Genomic DNA, 25,557 nt, shown 5'->3' with positions numbered 1-25,557 from the left:
GTAGTAACGAAACTCATTTTATGGTTAGGGGACGCCACAACATGAGGAACTGTATTGACAGGAGGAACTGTATTAGGAAGGCTGCATTAGGTAACTGCATTACCTTAGGGGCTATGGTAAAACTTACCAGGCTCTAAACATCTGGGACTTCCCCACCAGCCTAGCATAACCTATTAGCATTCTCTGTATCACGGGAAGATACAAGAAGTCACCTGTGCCTATCTCTCTTTCCAAGATGCAGGGTCTCTCACCACTGAGCAGGTAAGGTGCAGATTCCCATGCCCCTGCCTCAAAGCATAACCCTGGAGGTCTCGAACAGGGTTTGGGGATGTAACTCAGTGGGCAGACTCCTTGCCAAGCATGCATGGAGCCCTGGGTCCCGTCTCTAGCATCATGGATATCAAGTGAGGGAGTGAGTGCCCCTTTCCTCAGTTCAGGGTTATCCTGGGCTACATAAGGAGGTCAAGGTCAATTGGGGATCTGTTAGAACCCTGCCTCAAAAGAAAGGCGCCTTGGGCTAGAGAAATGGCTCAGCAGTTATGAGTGCTTGCTGCTCTCACAGAGGACCATAGTTTGGTTTCTGATACCCAAGACAGGTGACTCTCAGTTGCCAGCTCCGGCTCCTGGGGATCTGATGCCCTCTTCCTAGCCACACAAGCACTTACATGTACTACGGATTTTTTTTTTAAGATGTCTTTTTAAAAAAAAGTTTTGAATGGAGCTCAAAGTGCGGATCTTAACTGTCACTCTAGGGGATCTGTCCGTGAGTATGGGCCATATTTTGAGAAACTGAGTCACACCGGATCACATGGAAATTATTTGAGTGGCGATTTATGTGCTCTCTGTGTGTGCACACCGTACGCTGCTGGGTGTGTTTTCTCTGGGCATGATGAAGCTTAAGGAGATTTTAATTTTCCCTGTACTTTTAAAACTTTATAATGATGGTATAATTTCAATCATATAATTTTTTTTAAATAAGTGCCAAAAGCCATTAGATTTCTCCCCTGGGCTGGGAAGAACAGAAGTATTATAGAGAGAATACTGTATTTGAAGTAAATTTTGGAGAAAAATGACCATAGAGACAGAAGACCACAAGTTTGAACGAATCTCTTTGTTTTTAATTATTTCTTTTATTTTTTGAGATTAGTATAATTACATCATTTTCCCTTCCCTTTCCTCCCTCTAAGCCCTCTCATATACCCTACTTGCTTTCTTCAAATTCATAGCCTTTTTCCTCATTGTTGTTGCACACACACACACACACACACACACACACACACACACAGAGAGAGAGAGAGATGTTTCCAAATACATAAAATAATTTTTCCTACTCTCATGTGCATTTTCAGGGTTGACCACTTAGCACTGGACAACCAAGTGCTGTGTTTGTCCCTGGGAAAGACTGTGTCTCCCCTCTGGCCCCTTGCGTTACCCCCCACCCCCCACCCCCACCCCTGCCCCTGGCCTTTCCTTGGGTGTCTGTAGTTCTTTGTGTAGGGTTGAAGCCTTCTGGGCTCCTCTCATCTCCCTGCCCCTGTGCTCACATCCATGTTAGCTTGTCTTTTGTTGTCCTGGTTCTGCTGATGATGGGCGCAGCTTCTCACATTCCCAGGAGACACAGTGTAACAGCGAACTCCACCATGCTCCCAATCCTCGGGCTCCCACAGCCTTCCTGGCCCCTCATCCCTCCGCAGTGAGCCCTGAGCCTTAGGTGCAGGAGTGTTTTGGAGATGAACCATCGGGACTAAGCTCCACAGCTCTGCATTTTGATTGGTTGTGGTTTTCTGTAATGATCTCCATCCATGGCGAAGAGATGTTTCCTGGGTTAGGGGTGAAGACTGGGCTTATATCTGAAGATATCTGCTTTAACGCCCGGGATGTGTCCCTTTCTCTGAGGCTTCCAGCTCCTCAGCCTGCCTACCCCTCGGGGCCTGAAGAAGAGGGAAATGGTCCTTCTCCTTCTTCTTCTTCTTCTTTTCTTTTTTTCAAAGCCAGAGGCAGAATTGCACCTGAGAATTTGGACCTGTAGCCTTGAGCTGGACAGTGGGGCCTCCCCTGTCTCTTGCCCCTCCTTTGCCCAATCTTTGAGGTCCTGGGCCTGGTGTTCTCCCTCCACCCCACCCCACCCCACCCCACCCCACCCTGCCTGGTTTTCCTGCACGCCCCCTGGCCAGGCAGAGCTGGGATGGCAATTTTACAGTGCTGTTATTACTTCATTGCTGCCCGCACGGGGCCCCCTCAGCCACTCCATGAGCTGGCCAGACCTCGCCAGGGAAACTGTTTCCTAGACCTTTACAACGTGAGAGGAAAAAAGGGGCCGTTGGATTTATGGAAACTATATAAAGTTTATGGAGTCTTGGCAGGCCAGAAGTAGGAATGCCTGCAGGAAGGGGGGCACATTTTGAAATGGAGACAGCCATGCAAGGGCAACAGTCCTGTGTCGAGACACTAGACAAAATCCCGGAGTTCAGGGTGTGCTGTGTAAGCCAGGGGCCAGGGAGCTCGGCCTGATGACAGCAGCTGCCAGGGACGGGAAGGTCTCGGGGTGACCTCATGCACTCCCATAGCAGGCTTCTGGGGCAGGGTGGGAACAGGGCTGTCCTCATTCTGTAGAGCGTGAACTTGCTGAAGGCTGTAGGGTGACATGAAGCAGTTGTGCTGGGCGGGCAGAGGTTCCCTCAGACTCTTCTGTGCATTGAGTGATGCGTCCTGGTTTTAAGCACTGAGAATATGTTCTTCATACCTACTTCAGTTTGGAACTTGTCTGATATCTGGGATTGTGTCTGACCATCCCCTGCTACCCCTCCTGTAGAAGAGGATCTATGCTCAGGTTTGCCCGCAGGCATTAGTGGGGACAGAAGCAAAAGCAACCCCAGGGTTGGTTCTGAGTCAGCAGGGTTTGAATCTGCAACCTTTGCCGCCAGGAGTCCCCTGTGTCCCACTTCTCCTGGAGGACCCTAGAAGAGTACCCTGTGAGATACAAAGTCCCCTGTCCCTATCTCTGTCATCCTGGGCACTTTTAACCCATTATCCCTTTCATTTGTACCTCTCGGTAGCTTTGTTTTCCCCTTCCTACTTGTCTGTGAATTCTTGGAGCGCAGATTCCGTGAATGCTTAATTCTTCCTTGCTGGTTTTGCCCACGGAGCCTGGCATTGCTCCAGTGTCTAGGAATCCTTGTATAAAAATATCAACTTATCAACTGGATGTGTGGATGGCTGAGTGGATGGATGGATGGATGGATGGATGGATGGATGGATGGATGGATGAATGGATGGGTAGATGGGTAGGTGGATGGATAGATGGATGAATGGGTAAGTGGATGCCATATTGGACAGATGGGTATATGGATAGACAGATGAAGGAATGGTAAAGTCCATGGTAGGAGATACGTGGCTGGTTGAATGGCTGGATGAGTTGAGTGTGGTGTGTGGTTGTGGATTGCTGGTTGGATAAGTAGGGCAGTGTAGACCAACAGATACACACACCCACATTTACACTACCACACTCAGTGAAGCTGTGAGTTCCCTCTCAACCTCCTTACTAAATGCTTTTCCGTCTCATGGGCTATATTTTGCTCTTTCTCTGAGGCCAGCTGGAGAAGCAAGCCTGGGTGTTTGAGTGTGTGTGTGTGTGTGTGTGTGTGTGTATGTGTGAGTGTGTGTAAATACTTTACAATCCCCATAAACTTGTTTAAAGACAGGTGGGGGTGAAAGTATAAACTCGGACAGCCTTTGGGGAGGGCAATTTGGAAGTGGCTATTAAAATTTTAAATGTGCCTACCACTAAGACCCAGCAGCCCACTTTGGGCTGTCAAGGATGAGAAATGCCTCCCAGGCTTGTGCCCAAGGCTGTGTGCTGGGTGCTGGTGCACGGCTGGCTGTTCATTGGTCTGTCCCTCCCAGTGGTGGCAGATTAAAAGAAGTCACAATGTCTATTGAGCAGGGGATAAGTAATTACCCTGGAAAACTCCTGCCACCCAAGAGAACATGGTAGATCTATGTCCAGAGACGGGCAGTTCTCAGATGGTGCTTGAGATGGGACACTGCAAGCTTTCATGAGTCCCTGGGACTCAGCCATCTCAGCAAGTGTCCCCTTGTCCTGACATTTTGGCCAGTGTTTCCTTTCCCTCTCCAGGAAGCCCAGCCTGCTGGGATTACATCTTTCAATCTCATGCCCGCTTGTCAGTGACCTTCTTTAGGAAAGGAGACAAATGAGAGGGGGAAAGCAGTTTTAGGCGTAATTACTGTCTGCTGGCTCTTCAATTAAAAAAAGCACGAAAGGCACAATATTAAAATCTGATTTATAGGTGCCACTATCTGCCTAATAGTGTGGCCAAGAGCCAGAAAGGCACTGTAGTCATTACAGAAAAGCAAAGCCCTTTTTTCCTCCGACAGCAGACAAATTGGCTCTCATTTTCTTCTTGCTAAGGACAATGAATGAAATGGTTGTTGGCATCTACAGCATGTTCTTCTACCGTGCTGAAATCCAGAACTTAGTAGTCTGGGAGCAACTTAGAAGTTGTCTGGCTCAGTACCTCAGGGAAGTTTCCTGAGAGGCACGGTGGCTGAACACGGAGGTGGTAGCCACCATGGGCCACCATGCCTCAAGACAGAGAGAGACTGGAGCTTCAGCCCCTCAGAGGAACACCATCTAGTCTCTGACGGGCCTGGAATAACTAAGACCACAGTGCTTACTTAGGAGGGAGGGGAAGGAAGCATGTGGGTATTTAGCTCCCAGTTTATTCTTCTGTAAAGTGTGTGTGTGTGTGTGTGTGTGTTTATAGGTATATACCCACTCAGGTGTGCACATGTGGAGGCCAGAGGTGGTCACCTGTCTTCCTCTATCGCTGTCTACCCTATTGTTCGAAGTAAGGTCTCTCACTGAACTTGAGGCTTGCTGTGCCATCTAGACTGGCTGGCTGGGAGCCCCTAGGACCCACCTTTCTCCAATTCCCCAGGCTGGCGTTGCAGACATACACTGCCGCACCTAGCTTTGACATGGGCACCAGGGAATTGAACTCAGGTCTTCTTGCTTACAGAGCTTACAGAGGACATTTTACCCACTGAGCCATCTCTCCAGGCCCTGCTCAGTGAATTTCTTCAAAGTCATTGTTGCGGTTACAGGTTATCACTGGGAAAGCTGGAATCTAACCTACACTTGACATTTCCATGGTGATAGCTGATGTGGGGTGGACCACAGGGAATTCCCAGCACGACTTCTTTACCACTGGAAAGGCCCCTGGGTGCCTTCTGCATCCTGTTCTGTTCATGCTTAGCACGGTTTCTCCTTAGCAGAGGTGTTTTCAAGCATACAGTTTTATAAACATGTGAACAGAACCAGCCCAGAACATTCCAGTCCAGAACGTAACCGATAGCTGGTGGTACCCTGCTCAATGAGCGCATCGTATAAGAATCTCAGTGGGGAGTGCTGTCCCCTGCAAGAAGGGATCCATGATTTAGGGCTGTCCACTCACCACGGCTAGGCAGTGGGTGCCTGCAGAATCTTCCATTCTTAGCTTTAAAAATAAGAGCTACAAAGCTGGGCATGGTGACCCATCCATATAATCAACCCCAGAGCTCTGGAGGCTGAGGCAGGAGGATCCTGAATTGGAAGCCGTCTTAGACAATGACATACAATGTAATGTAGCAACATCCTCACTCAAAAACATCTGTAAAGAAAAACAACGATGTTGCCGATGATGTGCAGGACCCCAGGTTCCCTCTGTCAACCTGGGAGTGGGCCCGCCATTCTCAGCTTGCAGAGCAGAAGTGGGGGTAGGAGGAAGACCTGAATACAGGAGCTGGAAAGTGACCGGAAGATTATTTCTTCAACACCTAGCATGTCCCAAAGCTCCTCCCAGTTCCTAACCGTGGGCTCCATCCCTCCTGTCCTGCCTCTCGGGAGGCACGCTGGATTACTGATGCACTCTACTGAGTCTGGCTTTCTCTGGGTTCTGGGTATTCTAATTCTGTTTATCACACTGGTGTGGCAAGGGCTTTCTCCACAGAACCATCTCACCATCCCCATGGCCCTGTACCTCTCTCTGTTGTAGGCAGCTGTGAGATCCATGCCTTGTGTGATCTTTGTACTTCCCACAGAGCATCTTACAGGCAGGAGTTTGACACTCATGACCATTCTGTATTCATGAGGTGCTTAGAAGCCATGCTTGGACTGGAACACTGGGATCCGGTGCCACACAAGCCCCTGGTGGCCCCTTCTGAGGAGAGTTCTGCTTTCTCACGTTGGGGACCCTGCGGGGCTCAGTCTGCCCTCTGTCTACATGGAATTTCCCTGGGAAGAGGGAGGGTGGGATTTTGCCCGTATTTCTCCCGTGCCCTGGTTAATGGCATTTCTTCGTTTGCAGTGGAGAGGGAAAACGTGCAGAAGAGGACTTTCACACGATGGATAAACCTACACCTCGAAAAGGCAAGTGGGGGTATTGGGGCTGGTGAGTGATACATTTACCTATATTCACATGCGGCTACATGGATGGTTCTGTATGGTGGCAGGGAGACGTGACTCTCTCTCTGTGTCTTTCCCTCTCTGTTTCTGTGTGTGTGTGTGTGTGTGTGAGAGAGAGAGAGAGAGAGACTTTCTGTAGTGTATATTGTGTATATATGTGTACATGTCTGTTCACATATGTAAGTGTTCATGTATGTAAGTGTTCATGTATGTAAATGTTCATGTATGTAAGTGTTCACGTATGTAAGTGTTCATGTATGTAAGCACACTGAAGTGAGCCCCTCAGAGGACAACTTCAGTGTCCACCCTCGCCTTCACCCTTGAGAGACGGGGTTTCTTGTTCACTGCTCTACACACCAGACTAGCCACCCCAGGAGCCTCTGTGGATTTGCCTATGAGTCGCTTCCCACCTTGAGGACACTGGGAATTACCAATGCACACTACCGCATCTGAGTTCTGGTTGTTGGAACTCTGGTCCCTATACTTCTGTGGGAAGGCCCTTGTGCCCCATGGCTCTGAACCTTTGAGTCTTTCTGGGTTGTGGGGAGCACGGAGAGCATATGGGGGAGCACGGAGAGCAGACCCAGTTGTTCTGCAGTCACCAGCATAGCTCTGGAGGGGAACCCACGTGTGAGCCACAGAAGGCTTTCCTTGAACCATTGCAGCGTTTCCATAGACAGAAGCACCCTCAGTCACCTCCAACTCAGACACTGTCCAGCTGCCCGCTCTGGGGCTGTTAGTAGCCATTTGAACTGACTTAGGCAAGGTTAGCAAAGCCACTCTAACATTGCTGTTGAAGCGCCATTCCCTGCATCAGTCAGCCTACTTCATGCCTGCAAGAAGATTCCCTGGAATCTTCCCATAGCCCAAAGTAGAATGTAAAAATAAGGACAGGGTGCCCAAGGCCCTCCGAACTCTTACAGCTCTTCTCTTTCCTGTTCTAATACGTATTTCTTTTTACTTTGTGTGCATTGGTGTTTTACCGGCATGCCTGTCTGTGTGAGGGCATCAGAAGCCCTGAAACTCGTGGTCACAGGCGGGTGTGAGCTGACATGTGGGTACTGGGCATTGAATCCTAGTCCTTTGGTAGAACAGCCCAGCACCCACATGGCTGAGCTATCTCTCCAGTCCCAGCTCTCTCTCCCTTTATTTCTCACATTCTTTGACCATGCAACTTTGAGTAAGATCCTGTCTGCAAGCTCGGCCCCAGCACACTTAGCTCCCAGACAGCTGATGACTGCAACTCCAGACAAAAGGCAGGGCTGAGGAGGAGAGAAGGGGTGAGCAGGTAAAGGGGGGGGGGCCAGCAGAAATGTGAGGAGCTCCCTTGCACCGTGAGGCTGAAGCTGTGAGCCCTGGGAATGTAATTGTTCTAAGTCAGAAAGCAGGAAAGTGGGGCTCCTGGCTGAAGTGGCTCACTTTAACCTTTGACTGTGTTCCGAGCTCCCATCCTTCCTGAGCTCCTGTCCCTCTTTCAGACGGGATGGCGTGGCACTGCCACGTCACCCAAGAGCATCTTGGAGACTAGGTAGAAAGTGACAAGGACTCACACTTGAAACACGATAAATCCTTTGCCAGTTGTTTCGACCGTGGGTACATGGCTCACGAAGCAAAATATTCCGGGGTGGGGTGGAGATGACAAAAGGGGAAACCAGTCTCCAAATCTGAGCTTGGAGAGCTCCAAAATTAATGCCCGATGTATGTCAGCCTGGCTGAGAATTCCTAGCAGGGGATGGGGTAGAGCCGGAAGGTCTTTCTTTCTTTTTATAGTAAAAATAAATAAATACTGAAAAGAGCAGAGAGTCATTTAACAAATGTTCCTCACTCTTCAACCACTCAGTATGAGCCCCTTTGAACGAGAATGTGCCACGTCACAGACAGTCTCCTCGCCCGGGCCTGCCCTTATCCCTTCTTTTGGGGAGGCAGGTACGTAACAGGTAGCCCCCATTCTGAGGATAAACCAGACAGCATCTGAGAGTGATGCAGCTCTCTTGTTAGCAGAGAGAAATTAACAGCCCCATTTCCAGCCCTGAGACTTTAAAAAACAACCTTTAAGTCAAGGAAACCTAGGAAGTCCTTGGTGAATTGGGCTTAACGATAATTTGAAGGCTGTCAGGAATATTTACTGAGTCTCTGGCTTCTGGAAAAAAATATCCCTTAATTTACAGAAGGAGTTCAATCATGCAGAAAGCCCTTTGGGAGGTGGGGGGGGGGTGCTGTGGTTCCGGCCATAGCAGACTCCTGAAGCCTGGGGAATGTTTGTCCAGGGAGTGTTTGGGCTGGAGTGGGTTCTTACCCCCTGCCATCCAGCTGTGGACTCTAGCCAAGGTCGTGTTTGATGCCGCTGCAGAGGCCCTTCCAGAAACAGCCGATGGAAATTAGCCTTTGGGTTTAAATCCCAAGTCAGACTCCACTTCTGTCAGGCGGGTAACTGGAAATTTTGTTAGCCCATTCATCAGGGGTGCTGGGGTCTCTTAAAAGGAAGCAGTCTGCCAGGCCTGGAATGTTCCTGAAGCTGCAGGGTTTGCAAAGAAAATATCTTGCCTTTTGGCTCAAACTCCCTGGCGCCCTTGAGGCAATGCCCTGTTTTGTACACCTGTAGGTAGCCCCATCCTGTATTTTGACTAATGGAGCAGGGGACTGGGACTCGTATAAAGGGTGAGGAAATGCCACCTTCCTTAATAAACAGTGGAACACAGGCCCACCAAGGGGCCAGGGAAGAAAGGGGCTTTCCCAGAGTAGAAGACTGACTAAGCTAATGTCGGGTTGAGATTTTCTTCACCACTGAGAGTGTGCTGGGGACAGCTGCCTCTGCATCCTGTTTTCCGTTGTTCCTGGGGTATAGGAAGCACCCAGTCACTCCTCAAACCTGGACAAAGGTAAGGGGGAATTCAGATCAAGGCCGCAGGAGCTCTGAATGCAGGCCTCTGGTCCCTGTTGTGTGATTGATTCTCAGTCCAACCGTTGAAGGTCAGGTGTAGGAAACAGGAGTTTACCAAATAGCTGTGCGATGGTCACCCAACCTCTTTGAGCCTCAGTTTCCCCAAATCTGAAGTGAGGGCTTGCACTGGATCATTTCCCGTGAGCCTAACAGACTTCGAATATGGTTTATTGATGGGTACGCTGACCTGTGTGTGTGTGTGTGGTGTGTGTGTGATGTGGTGTGTGTGTGTTTGTGTGTGTGTGGGGTGTGTGTGTGTGTGTGTGTGTGTGGTGTATGTGTGATGTGGTGTGTGTGGGGTGTGTGTGTGTGGTGTGTGTGTGTTTGTGTGTGTGTGTGTGGTGTGTGTGTGTATGATGTGGTGTGTGTGTGTGTGTGGTGTGTGTGTGTGTGTGATGTGGTGTTTGTGGGAGGGGGGTGTGGGAGGGTGGGGGGGGGTGGGGTGTGTGTGTGTGTGGTGTATGTGTGATGTGGTGTGTGTGGGGGGGGTGTGTGTGGTGTGTGTGTGTTTGTGTGTGTGTGTGTGGTGTGTGTGTGTGTGTGATGTGGTGTTTGTGGGAGGGGGGTGTGGGAGGGTGGGGGGGGTGGGGTGTGTGTGTGTGTGTGTGTGTGGTGTATGTGTGATGTGGTGTGTGTGGGGTGTGTGTGTGTGGTGTGTGTGTGTTTGTGTGTGTGTGTGGTGTGTGTGTGTGTGTGATGTGGTGTGTGTGTGTGTGTGTGGTGTGTGTGTGATGTGGTGTTTGTGGGAGGGGGGTGTGGGAGGGTGGGGTGTGTGTGGGGTGTGTGTGTGTGTGTGTGTGTAGAAGATGTCTAAAAGTAAAGACCAGAGGTCAGCCTCCAGGGTTGTTTCTCAGGAGCAACCCACCTTGTTTTTTGACACAGAGTTTCTTGAGACGGGGACTTACTGATACAGCAAGGCTGGTTGGCCAGCAGGCTTTGGGGATCCTCTGGCCTCCACCGCCCTCCGTTGGGATAATTAGCATGTACCACCATGCCCAGCTTTTTATGTGGGCACCGAGGGATTGAACCCGGGTCCTCATGCGTGTGCGGCATCACTTTTATCAACTGGGCCATCACCCCGGACTCAGAGTTTTTCATGCTTTAGAAGCCTATAATGGCATGTCATTTCTTTTTCCTCTTAAACAGAAACCTGAATGTGATCTAGTCTTGGAGTCTGAGATCTCATGTTAGGTGGGCTACCAAAACCAATCAATCATCCCCTTGTTGCTGAGTCTCTTGTATAGCTCTCCTCCCCAGCCGCCAGACACCAGCCGGCCAGAGGGCCCTTCCAGGGCGATGGATTGCTGCCACCTCGGATGACCCTTTGCCTGCAGAGTTCAGTCTTGAGCAGGAACTGTGTAACTCACCCAGTTCATTAATGGGCTTCTCCTTTTCCTCCTGTCCCACAGTGTGACCCACCTCTAGAAGTTACGGACCTGTTTGTTGATATTCAAGATGGCAAAATCCTAATGGCTCTGTTAGAAGTCCTCTCTGGGCGAAATCTGGTATGTCGTTTACAGCAGGGTTGGGGGCATTACAAAAGGAAGCACTGCTAAGGTCCCATTGCCATTCAGGCATCAGATTTCTGTAGCTGGGACTAAACACCACCCGTAAAAAAAAAACTTTAAGGAAGAAGGGACTTCGACTTCGGGCTCATGGCTCCAGAGGTGTCTGTGGCCACTTGGTCCTGTAGCTTTGGGCCTGAGAAAAGACTGTGCGTCACAGGAATGTGTAACAGGGAAACTTCTCGTCTCATGGCAGCAAAGAGAAAGGGGCCAAGGACCCCAGTATTATCCTCAAGGACACAACTCCAAAGACCTAACATCCTCCCACCAGGCCCCATCTCCTAAAGGTTCCATCAGCAGCCAGGTGCCCCATAGCCTGATGTGCATAGGCCAACAGCACCCTGAGCCTTTAATGTGTGGGTCTTGGGGGAGCATCCCAGATGCAACCGTGACATGGTATATAAATGTACCCACACATCCAGACAGGGGAACTCGATAAGTATCAGGACATGCTGAAGGATGGCATTGCTTTTTCACATAAGGTGGGGACGGCAGAGAGGGATCAGCAGCTAAGAGCACTCCCTACTCTCCCAGAGGACTTGAGATCTGTGCCCAGCACCCTATGGCTCACAATAACTGGAGCTTCGGAGGATCCAGTACTTTGTCTGCCCTCTGAGGGTTCCTGCACACATGTGGCAGGCACATACACATAAAGAAATCGAAAATTGTGACATCAGGTCTGAGAGATGGTTCAGCGGTTAAGAACACTGGCTGCTCTTGCAGAGGACCCAGGTTCAGTTCTCAACACCACATGGCAGCTCACAACCATTCATAACTCCAGTTCCAAGGGATCTGATGCCCTCTCTTCTGGTGCCCTCTTTTGGCCTTTGTGGGTACTACATGCACATGGTACACATGAACTCATGCCCATAAAATAATATGTGACTCTTAAAGAAAATGAATAATATGAACGACAGTAACTGAGTGATATCTTTTTTTTAAAACTATTATTTCATTATTGTGCATTGTATTTGGGGTGTAATACACATGTAATAGGGTATACATAGAGAGGTCAGAGGATAGCCTGAGGAAGTTAGTTCTCTCTTTCCATTTTGGGTTCCTGGGATCAAGCTCAGGTTATCAGGTTGTGTGACAAGCACTTATAGTTACTGAGCCATCTTGCTGGCCTATATCTGTTTCAGCTTGTTGGGTTTTTTGTTTTTGGTTTTGGTTTTTTTTTTTTTTTTTGGTTTTTTGTTTTGTTTGTTTGTTTTTTAGCAAACGTATTTTAGTAGGTAAATTAGTAAATGAATGTCCAGTGATTTCAGTGAGCCTGTGATGGCTAAGACCTGAACCTGGACCATTCAGGTTAGCCGACAAAGCATTGTGCTAACCAGAGTGACAACTAAGAATTAGGGAAAGCCTCCCTGTAGCTGTCGGATGAGAGCAGGTAAACTCTCAATGCTGGGAGCACCCATTGGTATAGCAACCACAAATGTCCCCAGGCATTGTCAGATGCCCCCTGCCCCAGATGGCAAATTGATCCAGTCTAAGATGCCAGTCATAGGGGCTGGAGAAATGGCTCAGCGGTTGAGAGTGATTGTGGCTCTTGCAGAGTTTGATTCACCGAATCCACATCAAGTAGCTCCCAACCACCTGTAATTCCAGCCCCAGTGGGTCCAAAGCACTCATTGGGCCTCCACTTCTGCTGGCATCTGTATGCACACACAAAAATAAAACATATTTTATTTAAATGCCAGATGTTTACACTGAGAAACAGACTCTGGAGTCGAGTGCTTGATTTGGCCTTGGTGATTCCTGAATGCCTGTGCTCAAGTGACAGATGGCCGTCTGCTCTGGATGTCTCTTTAAAAGCTCTACTTCCCACCCTGCCTGATGGCATAAGCCTTTAATCCCAACACTCAGGAGGCAGAGGCAGATGGATCTCTGAGTTCGAGGCCAGCCTCAGAGGCCAGGCAGCAGCAGGTCTTTCCTGGTGGAATTGGCCTGTGTGGGAGGAGATGACTGTGGTAGTCTGTGCAGATCTAAGGAGCAAGTTCCAGGGCTACACAGAGAAACACTCTCTGGAAAAGCAAAGCAAACAAACAAAACCACCCACGACTTCTCAGATCGCTGTGGCTGAGACCTGCCACACCCATTCACCCTCCTCACCTGGGCTTTCCTCCCACAAAGTAGAAGATGCTCATGAGGTCACTCAAAGGAGAGAGATGAGCAAAGCTGGAGGAGGCATTCCCAGCAGGTCTCAGTGAGCAAGATGCACACTTACCTCCCAAGGCTTTGTAAGAAACTGTATCCCGGTTCTATGTTCTCTGTAGACAGGCTTCCACTTTGAAGCCAGGGCGTGTGGCAACAGAGTCCATAGCCTTTGACCCTGCAGCTCAGCAAAGAATGGCCCTCCTCCACTGCGCATGAGCAGAGCGCAGCAGGTCTTTCCCGGTAGAATTGGCCTGCGTGGGAGGAGATGTGCTCACTGTGTGCAGATGCGGTACTCTGTGCAGAACCCACATGGTTGGTTGGGAATTGAGGTCCAGCCTGCAACTGGCTTTTGTGTGTTCTCACCCCAAGCCTCATCTGAAAACCCAGCCACATCCGCTGCTGTTGGGGGCTGAGCTGAGTGGGGATGTGGACAGCAAGCTAGATTCTCTAAGCAAATAGTCACTTGCACTATGAGACCATGCAGGTTCTGGGGGGCGGGGTGGGCAAAGGTTAACAAGCCAGGAGCTGGTTAGAGAGAAAACTAGGCCCATTGGTCCCATGTCAAGATTCCCCATTTACCAGCTCCAGCGAACCAAGTCTCAGGATCCTAGGAGCATAGTGACATCTGGATGCCTTCATTATGGGTCTTTTCTTTTTCATTCATTCATTCATTCATTCATTCATTCACTTTACACCCTGGTCACAGATCCCCCTCCCTTCTCTTCTCCCAGAACCTTCCTCACGACTCCTCCCCATTGCCTCCTCCCCCCAACCTCCTGTGAGTACCAGCCTGCCCTGGGACATCAAGTCTGCAGTAGGACTAAGCACATCCTCTCTCCCATTGAGGCCCGACCAGGCAGTCCAGCTAAGGGGAAGGGGATCCAATGGCAGGCAACAGAGTCAGAGGCAGCCCCTGCTCCAGTTGTTTGGGGACCCACATGAAGACCAAGCTGCACATATACTACAAATGTGTAGGAGGCATAGGTCCAGCCCCTGCATGCTCTTTGGTTGGTGATTCTTTTCAATACCATACCTAACCTTCAAAAAGCAAGTGATAAAGAAAAGGCGCCCCCTGTGATCCTCGGGCACTACTGCATGGGCACTGGCTTAGCTGCATGTTTTGTTTTTCAGCTGCATGAATACAAATCCTCATCACATCGTATTTTTCGGTTGAACAACATAGCGAAAGCACTCAAGTTTCTGGAAGATAGCAATGTAAGTGTTTGAAGTCTGTCTGGTCAAGCCAAGCTTGCCTTGGAACAAAAGAGTGCCAGTTGAAGTTTGGTGCTCATCTCTCGGGAAGTGTGGAAAGGCTTGATGGGGGAATAGCCAAGTTCTTCCAAGCTTAGGGTGAAGGGAAGTCACTCAGAGAAGCTACATTTTAAAATATGGCTCCTACGCCCTGCACACCCTATTTGCGCCTAGGCAGTCTGGGAGAAGGTCAGCAGCTGTTGGTTAGCAAGGTTTGTGTTTGTGACTGATCGCTACAATGTATCTCTCTCTCTCTCTCTCTCTCTCTCTCTCTCTCTCTCTCTCTCTCTCTCTCTCTCTCTCTCTCTCGGAACTTAAGGACAGGGCTTGGGACTGATCGCTACAATGTATCTCTCTCTTGGAACTTAAGGACAGGGCGCTCAGTGTGACAGAGGCAAGGACCTGGCTCTGTCATAGAGAGTTCTGGATCTGCATTTGGAACTCTTTCTGATCCTTCACAGGTGGGAAGGGGAGGCCCACAGGTGGCATCCCTAAAGCGCCCCCCTCCCCTTTTGCTAGGTTTGTTTCAGGACAGTCTGTGTGAAAACAGTGTTCACTTGTCCCGCCTATCTGCAGACTAAACCATTACCCTAGAGTGCAGACCCTTTGAGGTCGTGTGTGTAAGACAAGCAGATGTGTGTGTTATCTCAGCGGAAGGAGTACTGGGTGAGGACCTCCAGTAGCTCATGAAGGGACCTGGAGAGTCAAGGATGGAGCCCAGGATCCTGGAATATCTCAGAACCTGCTGAAGGGTGGGAGCAGGCATGCCTCCACTTTCCTGCCCTGATGCTTCTGGCTGCTCTCACCCAGGCTGGGGCAGGCAGGCACTCACCACTGCAATGTTATCCCAAGCTGAGTGGATGTGAATGTCAACCCTGAGGCTGAGCAAGAGCTTGGGGAGCACGTTAACCACCACAGAGGAAGTGGGATGTGTCTCCCAATTGCCACACAGCAGAGAAAGACCTGGATGCAAGAGGTTTAAGTGATGGTGACCACTGAACACCCCAGTGCATATTGGATATCAGAGTCCAAAGGTGCAAACAAGACCAGGAATTTACCAGCTGACAGATGGGTCAGCACTCTTGGGGAAAATTACTTGGTTGTGGAAAATAAGTTGGTGCTGGTGTGTGTTAAGGCGTGGGACCTCAAACACAGTATACTGAATAACAGGCAGACAGATGTCAGTATACTGAATAACAGGCAGACAGACAGATGTAAAGGGTGCTTCTTACATGATACCATCTGTGTGAAATGTCTGTGATGGAGAAATGGCTTTAGAGAAAGTTAGACCGAAGGGGAGGCAGAGGGACGCCAGATGACAGCTAGTAGGTCCAGGGCTGCTCGTAGAAATGGTGAATATGCTCTACAACCCGCTCCAGTGGTCTTTACACATGTCTGCAGATACACCAAACCCACGGAACTGAATGCTCAAAATGGGAGGCTTCAACAGCCTGTCAACCACAGCTCAGTGAAGCTTTTAAATACAGTGGAGTTTAAAATACAAGCACTACCCAGATTCACTCTGTGGGCTCAGGAACACTGTGAGCCTCTGCTTGAGCAAGGATCAAGCTTGCCTTTGTATGACTAGGCCTGGGTTTCCAATCCTGGCTTCCCCACTCACTTCTAGAGGGACTGTGGGGAAACCATATACCTCTCTAAATAGAAGGAACAGAGACAGAACCTTCCTCAGAGCGCTACTGAGGAGGCGGTGTGCACACCCCTGCCAAGGGCTGTGTGCCCTGTTTCTGCCCTTCACTGGCTTGACTGGTGGCACCACCCACCTGTGTTCCATCATTAGCATAATTCTCAGAAAGCTTTGTCTCCCCCGAATGCCTTACTTGGGACAGGAGGCGTGGCTTCAAGCAGCTGCCTAGGTTGCTCCTTCTGGTTGGCCTTGATCATCTCCCACAGTGAATGCCATGTGGGTGACTCTGGTCAGTTACCCAGGCAGGTGGTAGGCTTGCATCCCAGTGTCTTTGTGGATTTGGGCTGTGCCTAGCATAGGGGAGAATCAGTTATGTAAGATGGTTGGGATCCAGAGGAAAGAACAATGCTCTTGCAAGCAGCAGCTGCCTGGCGCTCCAGGGCATGAAGAGGAGCCTCTGACTCACACAGGAGAATGTATGGCCTGCCGAGTCTACATGCGAGGCGCTCCTGCCGTGGACTAATCTGAACATACGGTGCCATGGGAAAAGCATGGCCGAGGCCTGGCCTTCTGGCCTCCACATGTGAGCCTTTTCCAGGCTGTCTGCTCTAGCGACCGTACAGCACCACAGACCACTGAGCCCACCTTCCTTTCAATTAGTTATTCTTCACAGAAACATCCCAGCCTGGGCGCCTGGGAGCTCAGTGTCTCATTTGGGTCCATTTCCCAGACAGGTAGGACAAGTGTAATGTGGTCGGGGGGAGGGGGGTTCATTCAGGGGAGAGGAGACAAGGCAAGTTCCCAGGGACAAGTTGTGGCCCATTTTGAGAATCCACAATATGACTTAAGGAGCCTTATTTATCCCTCTTTGTGCCACTGCCTGGATTTCTAGCACAGGCCTCAGTGGCTCTGCTGGTGCCTGGGTGGCGGTGCCCAGAGCTGGAAAGTAGGTACAGACACCAACCAAAGCTGTTGTTCTGGGGTCCTGGGACCAGCCAGTGTGCACTCTTCTCTCTCTTCAACTGTGGGACCAACTCTGGGACCTCAGGAAGTCACTTAGGCTGAGCTTTGGCTTTGTCACCTTTGAAATGGGGACATGGAGAGCATCGGAGAGACTAACCTGGGAACCCACCCGCAGTGGTCAGTGCTCTGTCGGGGAAGCCATTGTCATGAAGGTTTCCAAGTCACTCTTCTAAACCTATCAGCTCAGCTCAGAGAAGAGATGGTCCACAACCCAGCAGGCTCATTTGTATTCAGTGTGGCAGAACAAACTGAGTTAGAGGCGGGGAGGGGAAGCACCATCCCTAAAGATCTGAAGCATGGTGATTTTATCATCTATCACCAAGGAGAGTAGAAGACTCCGTCCTCCAGGGAGGACTATACTCTGACGATGAGGATGACAGAATCCCTTAAGTACTTGTAATTCTCTGGGCTAGAATGTTCTATAAACTGCAAACCAGAGGATGCTTCCAGGAAGACCTGGCTGGTAGGAAAACAGAAGAGTTTCCACAAGTGATTGGTTATGTGCTGCGAGCGCTGCCGGGGGAGCCTGGACGGAAGATTGGCTCTGAGTTTGATGGCTTGTATCCCTCTTAGTATTGACAACTTCCTTCCTGGCCTCCAGTCTGCCGGCGATGAGCCGGTGTTGTCTCAATTACCTTCTTGGCAGCGGCTGTGAATGGCCCGTCAACCAGGGAGCTGGGCAGTCAGCCTCAATCAGGCTACCCCAGGCCTAACTGATGTTGTCAGAGCCCCCAATAAACCGATAAGATCAGAGATGCGAGCCAAGGCAGTTTAAAGGCTCATGACAGAAAGGGAGAGTGGAGCGAGAAACGGCTGTATGACAGACAACCTCTCTTAAGTCCCCCCCCCCCCCCCAGTGTCCCGGGATAAAGTTTGCAGTGTGGGTTTTAAAGGTTGCTCTGGCGAGCTCATTCATCCCCATTACATCCCTGGAGACAGCTGTGTACATGAAGTGTTGCTGAACGAGGAGAGGAAATGAGACAGAGGCCGACAGCTTGTGCAGCCCTGCTCACCCTCTCCATTCTAGGGCCCTTCCAGAGAGGTTGGAAGGAGGCTGACCACTGGACTGCGAACTCAATGATGGCTGTAAGCGCTGACCCTCCATCCTGAGCCTGCACAGGACACTGTGTGTGCGTTAAAGTGCAGAATGGGTTTCGCAGGGTGTCAAGCACTTACTGCTTAAGAGGACCTGAGTTTTGACACTAGATAGCTAACTAGAACCTGCATAAAAAACACAGGTGCTGTAATCCCAGCGCCCCCGTTCCAGGCAAGGTGGGAACAGAGACAAAAGGATACCCAGAGCTTATTGGCCAGTCAGTGTAGCCAAATCAGTGATTTTTCAGGTCTAGTGAGAAACCCTGTCTCAAAACAAAAACAAACAAACAAACAAAAAAAGCAGGGTAGAAGCCGAACTTGCTCGGGCACACCTTTAAGTCCTAGTACTTGGGAGGCAGAGGCAGACAGAGCTCTGAGTTCAATGACAGCCTGGTTTACATAGCAAGTTCTAGGTCAGCCAAGACAACATAGTGAGATCCTGTCACAAAGATACATAAAATAAATAAGTAAATAAATAAATGAAAATTTAAAAATAAGGTGGAGCCTGATAGAGGGAGACATCTGACATCAGCCTCTGTCTTCCAAACACAGAGACATGAAATGCAGATTGTGCGTGTTGGGGAACATAGCTCCCCAACTAGGTCCTAGGATGCTGCAGATCCAGGGGCTCTTAAGTAGTTTTAGGGTTCACGGGAACATCTTTGCATGGTCAGACACAGGTGAAAGAGTATTGTCTGAGCGGTGGTTTCTGTTTAACGTGTTACACAGCTGCTCTGTAGGACAGTTTGTGTAGATGCGGAATCCCTGGCTGTGATGGGTTCACTCTTTGTTTTTCTGATGCATGTGGCTGTGCTCTGAGTCAGTCAAGGGTACCCTAACTCAGGAGGTTTGATGGCGTTCATGCGGTGTGCAGACAGTCTTCCTGGGGTTCTTGCCCTCCTTTTATGGAACGGAATGGTGGAAACTGCAGGCTTATGGCTTGGGGCACATTAGAGTTGTGTACCTGTATTTTTTTTAATGCAGGCTTTAGCTATCAAGAGCTTTCTGGATGCTCTCCTAACACGAAGTGGTAAGAGTGGTGCCTACACGATAGACCTGTGGTTGGGGTAAACTGAGCCAGTAGTCATAAGTACTGGGAAGACTTTAGGGTGGTGTCCGCACATGGTAAGCACTACATATGTTTTGGTCAGATACAGTTTTCCCCAGTAGGTGTCCCCAAGAGGTGGCCTTTGGCAAAGACAAATAGCACCAGGCAGTCAGCAGCATCAGGCTTCAGAGGGCGGCGAAGGTGGTAGGTCAGACTTTTGGGAGCCGAGCTTTGTGCTCATCAACCGCTTCTTTCCAGGTCAAGCTGGTTAGCATCGATGCAGCGGAAATAGCGGACGGCAACCCCTCACTGGTTCTCGGGCTGATATGGAACATCATTCTCTTCTTCCAGGTAAGCCTGCCGCTCTCTGTGACACTTGAACATCATCTGGAGCGTTCTAACCACGGGACAGCACGCCCACATCAAGGGACACCACGAGACTTAGTTTCTGTGATTCATATTCCTCTGTTTTCTGATGGGGACCAGGAAATGAAGACTGAGGCTCATTGTTTAGTTACAAAGGTGATCCGCTAGGGGAAGATTTGTAGGGGCTTTGGCGCTGGTGTTGGCCAGAGGCACGGGCGCTGTTGGGAGCTGTGGGTCCCTTTCTGCATCAGCCGAGAACTTGAGCCTCAGTTTCCACCTCTGTGAATGCAGGAGTGGTCACAAGATGTGCCGTGTGTGAGGGCTTCACCCACTGTGCCAAGTTTACACAGGACTCGGTCCCTCCGTAGCCTGGCTTCTTGAGGGATGCTGGGAACATCAGGAAAGGTGTTGAATGCCTTAAATAGACCACAGAGAAGCCGGGCGTGGTGGTGCACGCCTTTAATCCCAGCACTTGGGAGGCAGAGGCAAGTGGATTTCTGAGTTCAAGGCCAGCCTGGTCTACAAAGTGAGTTCCAGGACAGCCAGAGCTACACAGAGAAACCCTGTCTCGAAAAACCAAAAAAAAAAAATATATATATATATAGACCACAGAGGTCCCTTTGCTCCTTCGGCAGATGTCTGTTGAGTTTGGTGGGGTTTTTTTTTGTTTTGTTTTGTTTTTGTTTTTGTTTTTGTTTTTTCAGTAATCTCAGATGTTAGAGAGACGGAGCTCTCTCTTCTTGGGGGAATCACAAAGACGCATAGATTCCATATTACTTCAGGGTGAATGTCACAATTGGGGTTTGAGCAGGTCTTTGTAAGAGCTCTAAGCGGGGACAACTTTACCATAAATGGATGAGCCAAATGAGGAAAACCATAACCAAGGGAGCGACCTGAGCAGGGTTTGGAAGGGTGGGTAGGAGTGTGCTTCTCGTATTTATTATGCATACGAATTACATGGGCACAGTGTTAAAATGACAGGCCTGGGCTTCTGCATTTCTCACGTGTACCCTATGGTAATAGTTCAATGCTAGAGGAAAGAGACAGTCAATCAGCCAGCAGGCCCAGAATGAGCCTGGGAAGCCTGACAGGAGTGGGATGCATCCAGGTTTTTAGTGGAACAGAACAGATCGTCTGGTCAGGAAGAATATGTGTGCCGTGTGCCTAGGCTGATGAGAGCTACAGGAGCCTCAGAAAAAGCTTCTCGTATCCTGAGAACCAAGTCTATGTAAGCTGGACTCTCCAACCAGGGTCTGTGGCAGATGAGAGGGAGCCACTGGCCAGGAGTCACTGTGGGTCACTGGGCCTGATATGCCCTCTTCTCTCTAGATAAAGGAGCTCACGGGCAACCTCAGCAGGAGTTCTCCATCTTCCAGCTTGTCACCGGGCTCTGGGGGCACCGACTCCGACTCTTCCTACCCACCCACCCCCACCACCGAGAGGAGTGTGGCAGTGGCAGTGAAAGACCAGAGGAAGGCCATCAAGACCCTGCTGTCATGGGTGCAGAGGAAAACCAGGAAGTAAGCTATAGTCTCCCCCTCCCCTAAATCAAGCCCAGCTTTAGGTGCACTGGCGTCCACCATAGGCGTACCACACCCTACAAGGCTGTCTCCAGGCCCCGGGAGTAGTACACTTGGACCTGGGTGGCCAAGGTAGATCAAGTTCCATCTGCTAAGGGGCCAGTGTCCATGGGACCTGTGCTTCACACAAACCGTGAGAATATGAATGTGATGTGCTTTTCCAGTTTGTGTGTGGTGTGTGCCTGTGACTGTGTGGCGCATGCCCATGCTTGTACCTTGAGGAGGGGAGAGCAAGCATCAGGTATCTTCCTTTATTGCTCTCTCTCTTATTCTTCCAAGACAAAGTCTCTCACTGAATCAACAGCTTGCCATTTCAGTTAGGCAGGCCAGCAAGCTTCTGGCATCCTCCGGTCTCTGCTCCCCAATGATAGGCTTTCACACACGGGCAGCCATGCCTGGCTTTTTGTGAGGGTGCTGGGGGTTCAAATTCTGGTCCTCAGATTTATGGGGCAAGCACTCTTACCATTTCCTTTTTTTTTTTTAAAGATTTATTTATTTATTATATGTAAGTACACTGTAGCTGTCTTCAGACACACCAGAAGAGGGTGTCAGATCTCATTTCGGGTGGTTGTGAGCCACCATGTGGTTGCTGGGATTTGAACTCTGGACCTTTGGAAGAGCAGTCGGGTGCTCTTACCCACTGAGCCATCTCACCAGCCCCTCTTACCATTTCCTAAGTTCAGTTATAGAAATCTTCTGCCAGGCTTTTTTTTTTTTTTTTTGAACACTGATCTCTTTATTTTAATATAAAGCAATTCATTAAAATTTTCTTCATACTTCACAGGAAAAAAATGTGCTCTTTTACAACTAATGTTGTATTTCTTAAAAATAAGAACATTTAATGATCTTTTAAAAAAAATGTGAATCCTTGCTGTTTTTGAGCCAAACAAAAATATTGGATGAAGAGTGAGAGAGAAAGCTTCAAATGCAAGGATGAGAATGCCAGGCTCTAGATGGTAATCCCAGCCTTTTCTGCCAGGCTTTTTACTGCCCTGGGCCTTGGTCAGAGGTGTCAGGCTAGTGTAGAGGAAGCCACACCTACTTGGGGATACTCCACCTCCTCTGTGTACAGCCTAGGGGGGTAGTTGCTGGTGTCTCACTTGCCTGTCTGAGCCTCCTATTTAATAGTGACACCGTTCATTGCCTTCCAAGACAGTTGTGACACAATCGTGGAGAGAAGCTCGCACCTCACCTAAAAGGCTACTTAATACATTTCTTCCGGGAAGAGGAGATGCAACAGAGGCTAGACCTGGGGGTGGGGGGTTAATGGAGGAAGTTAAATGTGAGTGATTAGAATAGATGACTGTGAAAAACCAGGAAAGGTTTAAGAATAAATCAAGTCGGAGAGTTCACTGTCAGGAGCCCTGTGCATGAGGCAGAGGGATGGCGGCTGGGGGATTGAGAGCATCTTGTGCTCCCCTCATGGCATGCCCATGTGACTCTTGGACAAGTGCATGTGACAGCTGCAGGTGACTTTGGCTTGGTTCACAGCCTTACTAAGCATTGTCTTGATGACTGCTGGGTCCCTGGCTTTGAAAATGTACTCTGAGTAGGTCACAGGAGCCAAGGCTTACAGGAGCTCCGCCTTTAGGGTTTGTAACCTGTGGAAGACTGAAGTTATTTCTACATTAAAAAGGTGTTAGATTTTATTAATTCTGTGAGCATGATAAGAAATGAAAGGACTTTACATAGAGAGCCAACACCTCCAGGCATGTCCCTCACTGTGAAAGTTATGGTGTTAGGGCCAGGGAGATGGCTCAGTGGATAAGATACATGCTGGGTGTAGTAGTCTACCTGAGGCTAAGGTAGAGATTTATATTAATTACAGTGACAAAGGAAGTCTCAAAAAAGCCCAGCCAGAGACTTTGGTCTCTGATTAAGTCTCATGAAGAGCACTTGGAAGAAGCGCAGCAAGCTTAGAAAGGAAAAATAGAAAATATATGGTTCAAGCATTAAAGGGGCACCGGGAAGTGAGATGGAGCCAAATCCTGTGTTCAAGGATATTAAATTGAATTAAGGAAGGGGTGATGTTGGGGCAAGATCCCACCCAACTAAATTTAGGTCCAGGCATGGGAGTATAAGCTTTTAATCCCAGGAGGCAAAGGCAAGCAAATCTCTGAATTCAAGGCCAGCCTGGTACAGAGCAAGTTCCAAATAAAGTAAAATGTAAAGCCATGCATAGTGGGCCACACCTTCAATCCCAGCGTTTAGGAGACACGTATGCAGATCTCTGAGTTCAAAGTCAGTCTACAGAGCAAGTTCCAGGACAGCTAATCTTAGACAATGAAGAAATTGGAAAATAGAAAGCTGGTGATAAACTGGATGTGGTGGCACACACCTTTAATCCCAGCACTCGGGAGGCAGAGGCAGGCGGATTTCTGAGTTCAAGGACAGCCTGGTCTACAAAGTGAGTTTCAGGACAGCCAGGGCTATACAGAGAAACCTTGTCTTGAAAAACCAAACCAAAACAAAACAAAAAACAAAAAAACAACGAAAGCTGGTGATAGTAATAGAACGAGGGGGCCATGTTCTAGCCCCAGCAAGCAGCAGAACTCAGCAGCTTTGACCATTTGGCTCTGGCTTTAGAGTGGAGAAGAGAAGTAGACTACTAGGACAATTGGTGCTGGTTAGCTGGAGCTGAGAAATTAGCAGCAATCAAAAAAAGACCAGCATCACTGAGGTGAAATCTTCTGGGATGTGTTTTCTGAGAGCACAAAGAAGTTGTGTTCCAGAGATAGTCAAGGTTGTACCTCGGGCTGCAGCTGGACTTGGTAATGTGAAAGAGTCACCCCAGTGGTACTGGTTTTGAAGGCATGAAGGGTCATGAAGAACAGCTGAGGCTTGGCACTGTGAGAGGCCATGGAAGGCCATTGGTGAAGGTGCAGCCTCAGTTGCAGTTGAAGGCCCAGGACTGAAGGGATGCAAAGGAGTTGAGGCTTGGTATCGTGAAGAGAGCCTGTGAAAGGCTATTGGTGAAGTCTAGTTACAGTGGAAGACTCCAGTGTATTGGAGATGCCAGTACCATGGGATGACCACCAAGGATAACAGCAGCAGTGGAGTGGAGTCAACCAGAGCCTAGAGTGCTACAGACGGCAGAGCTGCAGAAGTGACGCCAACCCCTTGGAGGAGCTCAGAAGATCATGTGTGTATCCCAGACATTGAAACAAGAAGCTATAACATTGAAGTTGCCTTGGAGACCCCAAGATATTCGAGATGCCAGAGCCATGAGTTATCTGCTGAGAAAAGCTGCTAGCAGGGAGTGGTAGCAGCCCAGGAGAAAGAAGTTCGTTGCAGTCAACAAAGATGAAAAGGGACTTGGAGATCTGAAGATTGCTTTGACATCAGACATGGAGATGCAGAATTTGGAATCTGCCCAGCTGGTTTCCTATCTTTTTGGGGGGATTACAGTTAAGTGATTGGATGAATTTCAGAAGAGACTTTGAGCTTTGGACTTTTAACATTGTTGAGAGTGATAGAGACTATGAGGACTTTTGAAGTTGAGTCCAATTTAGTCAAATGTATTTTTCATTATGCCATGTTTAGGCATGGCCCCCTTAGACTCATATGTTTGAACAAGCCTATGGGGGCCAGGGAGTGGGATACAGTGCTTTGAATATGGTTGGCCCAGGGAGTGGCACTATTTAGAAGTGTGGCTCTATTGGAGTAGGTGTGTCATTGTGGGCGTGGGCTTTAAGATCTTCATCCTAGCTTCCTGGAAGCCAGTATTCTCCTAGCAGCCTTCAGATGAAGATGTAGAACTCTTAGCTCCTTAGGCCTGCCTGGATGCTGCCATGCTCCCACCTTGATAATCTACTGAACCTCTGAACCTGTAAGCCAGCCCCGATTAAATGTTGTCCTCATAAGACTTGACTTGGCCATGGTGTCTGTTCACAGCAGTAAAACCCTAACTACAACCCTGGGTAAGCATGAAGACCAAAGTTTTTATTTCCAGCACCCACAGGCTTAGTGGCCCATCTGTAATACAAGAGCTCAGAAGGCTGTATAGCCATAGTGGGATTCCCAGGGCAAGCTAGTTAGCCAGAGCAGCATGTGAGTGTGCTATGGGTTCAAGCAAGAGACCGTGCCTTGCTGAACACAATGAGAGTAATTAAGGAAGTTTCCTGATATGGGTCTCCAGCTGCTACATATGTGTGCATCCACACCCAACATGCAAACATACATGTGTACATGCCTACAACACACACATACACATGAGAAAAAGTTATGATTTTATGTGTATTGATGATGCGGGTAACTGACAGTCATCCCATGGCTCCTGTACTCCTGCTGCACACACTAGGTTCACCTTTAGACATGACCATCCCTGTGGAAACCTCGCCCTTCCCCATAACAGTACCCCACAAGGTTATCCTGCATCCACCCTGTTTTATAACTGTAGTGTTGGAGGCTCAGAAAGGGCATG

General features: G+C 49.2%; 1 protein-coding gene across 5 annotated transcripts in view; it reads left to right on the top strand.

Moving 5' to 3' along the window:
* Clmn (calmin) overlaps positions 1-25,557 on the top strand; it is a 106,833-nt gene that overhangs the window by 57,195 nt on the left and 24,081 nt on the right. For all 5 annotated transcript variants that reach the window (XM_021178585.3, XM_021178586.2, XM_085830644.1 and 2 more), the window contains exons 2-6: positions 6,366-6,427; positions 10,814-10,909; positions 14,258-14,341; positions 19,447-19,539; positions 20,884-21,074. In XM_021178585.3, coding sequence (XP_021034244.1) covers positions 6,366-6,427; positions 10,814-10,909; positions 14,258-14,341; positions 19,447-19,539; positions 20,884-21,074 — 526 coding nt within the window. The remainder of the gene's footprint in view (positions 1-6,365; positions 6,428-10,813; positions 10,910-14,257; positions 14,342-19,446; positions 19,540-20,883; positions 21,075-25,557) is intronic.

The sequence above is a fragment of the Mus caroli genome, unplaced genomic scaffold, assembly GCF_978045245.1.
Source record: "Mus caroli unplaced genomic scaffold, Mus_caroli_1 scaffold_14, whole genome shotgun sequence".
In the NCBI taxonomy this organism is placed as follows: domain Eukaryota; kingdom Metazoa; phylum Chordata; class Mammalia; order Rodentia; family Muridae; genus Mus; species Mus caroli.
Note: the sequence above shows the minus strand (reverse complement) of the source record. Positions and strands in the feature narration are given on the sequence as shown.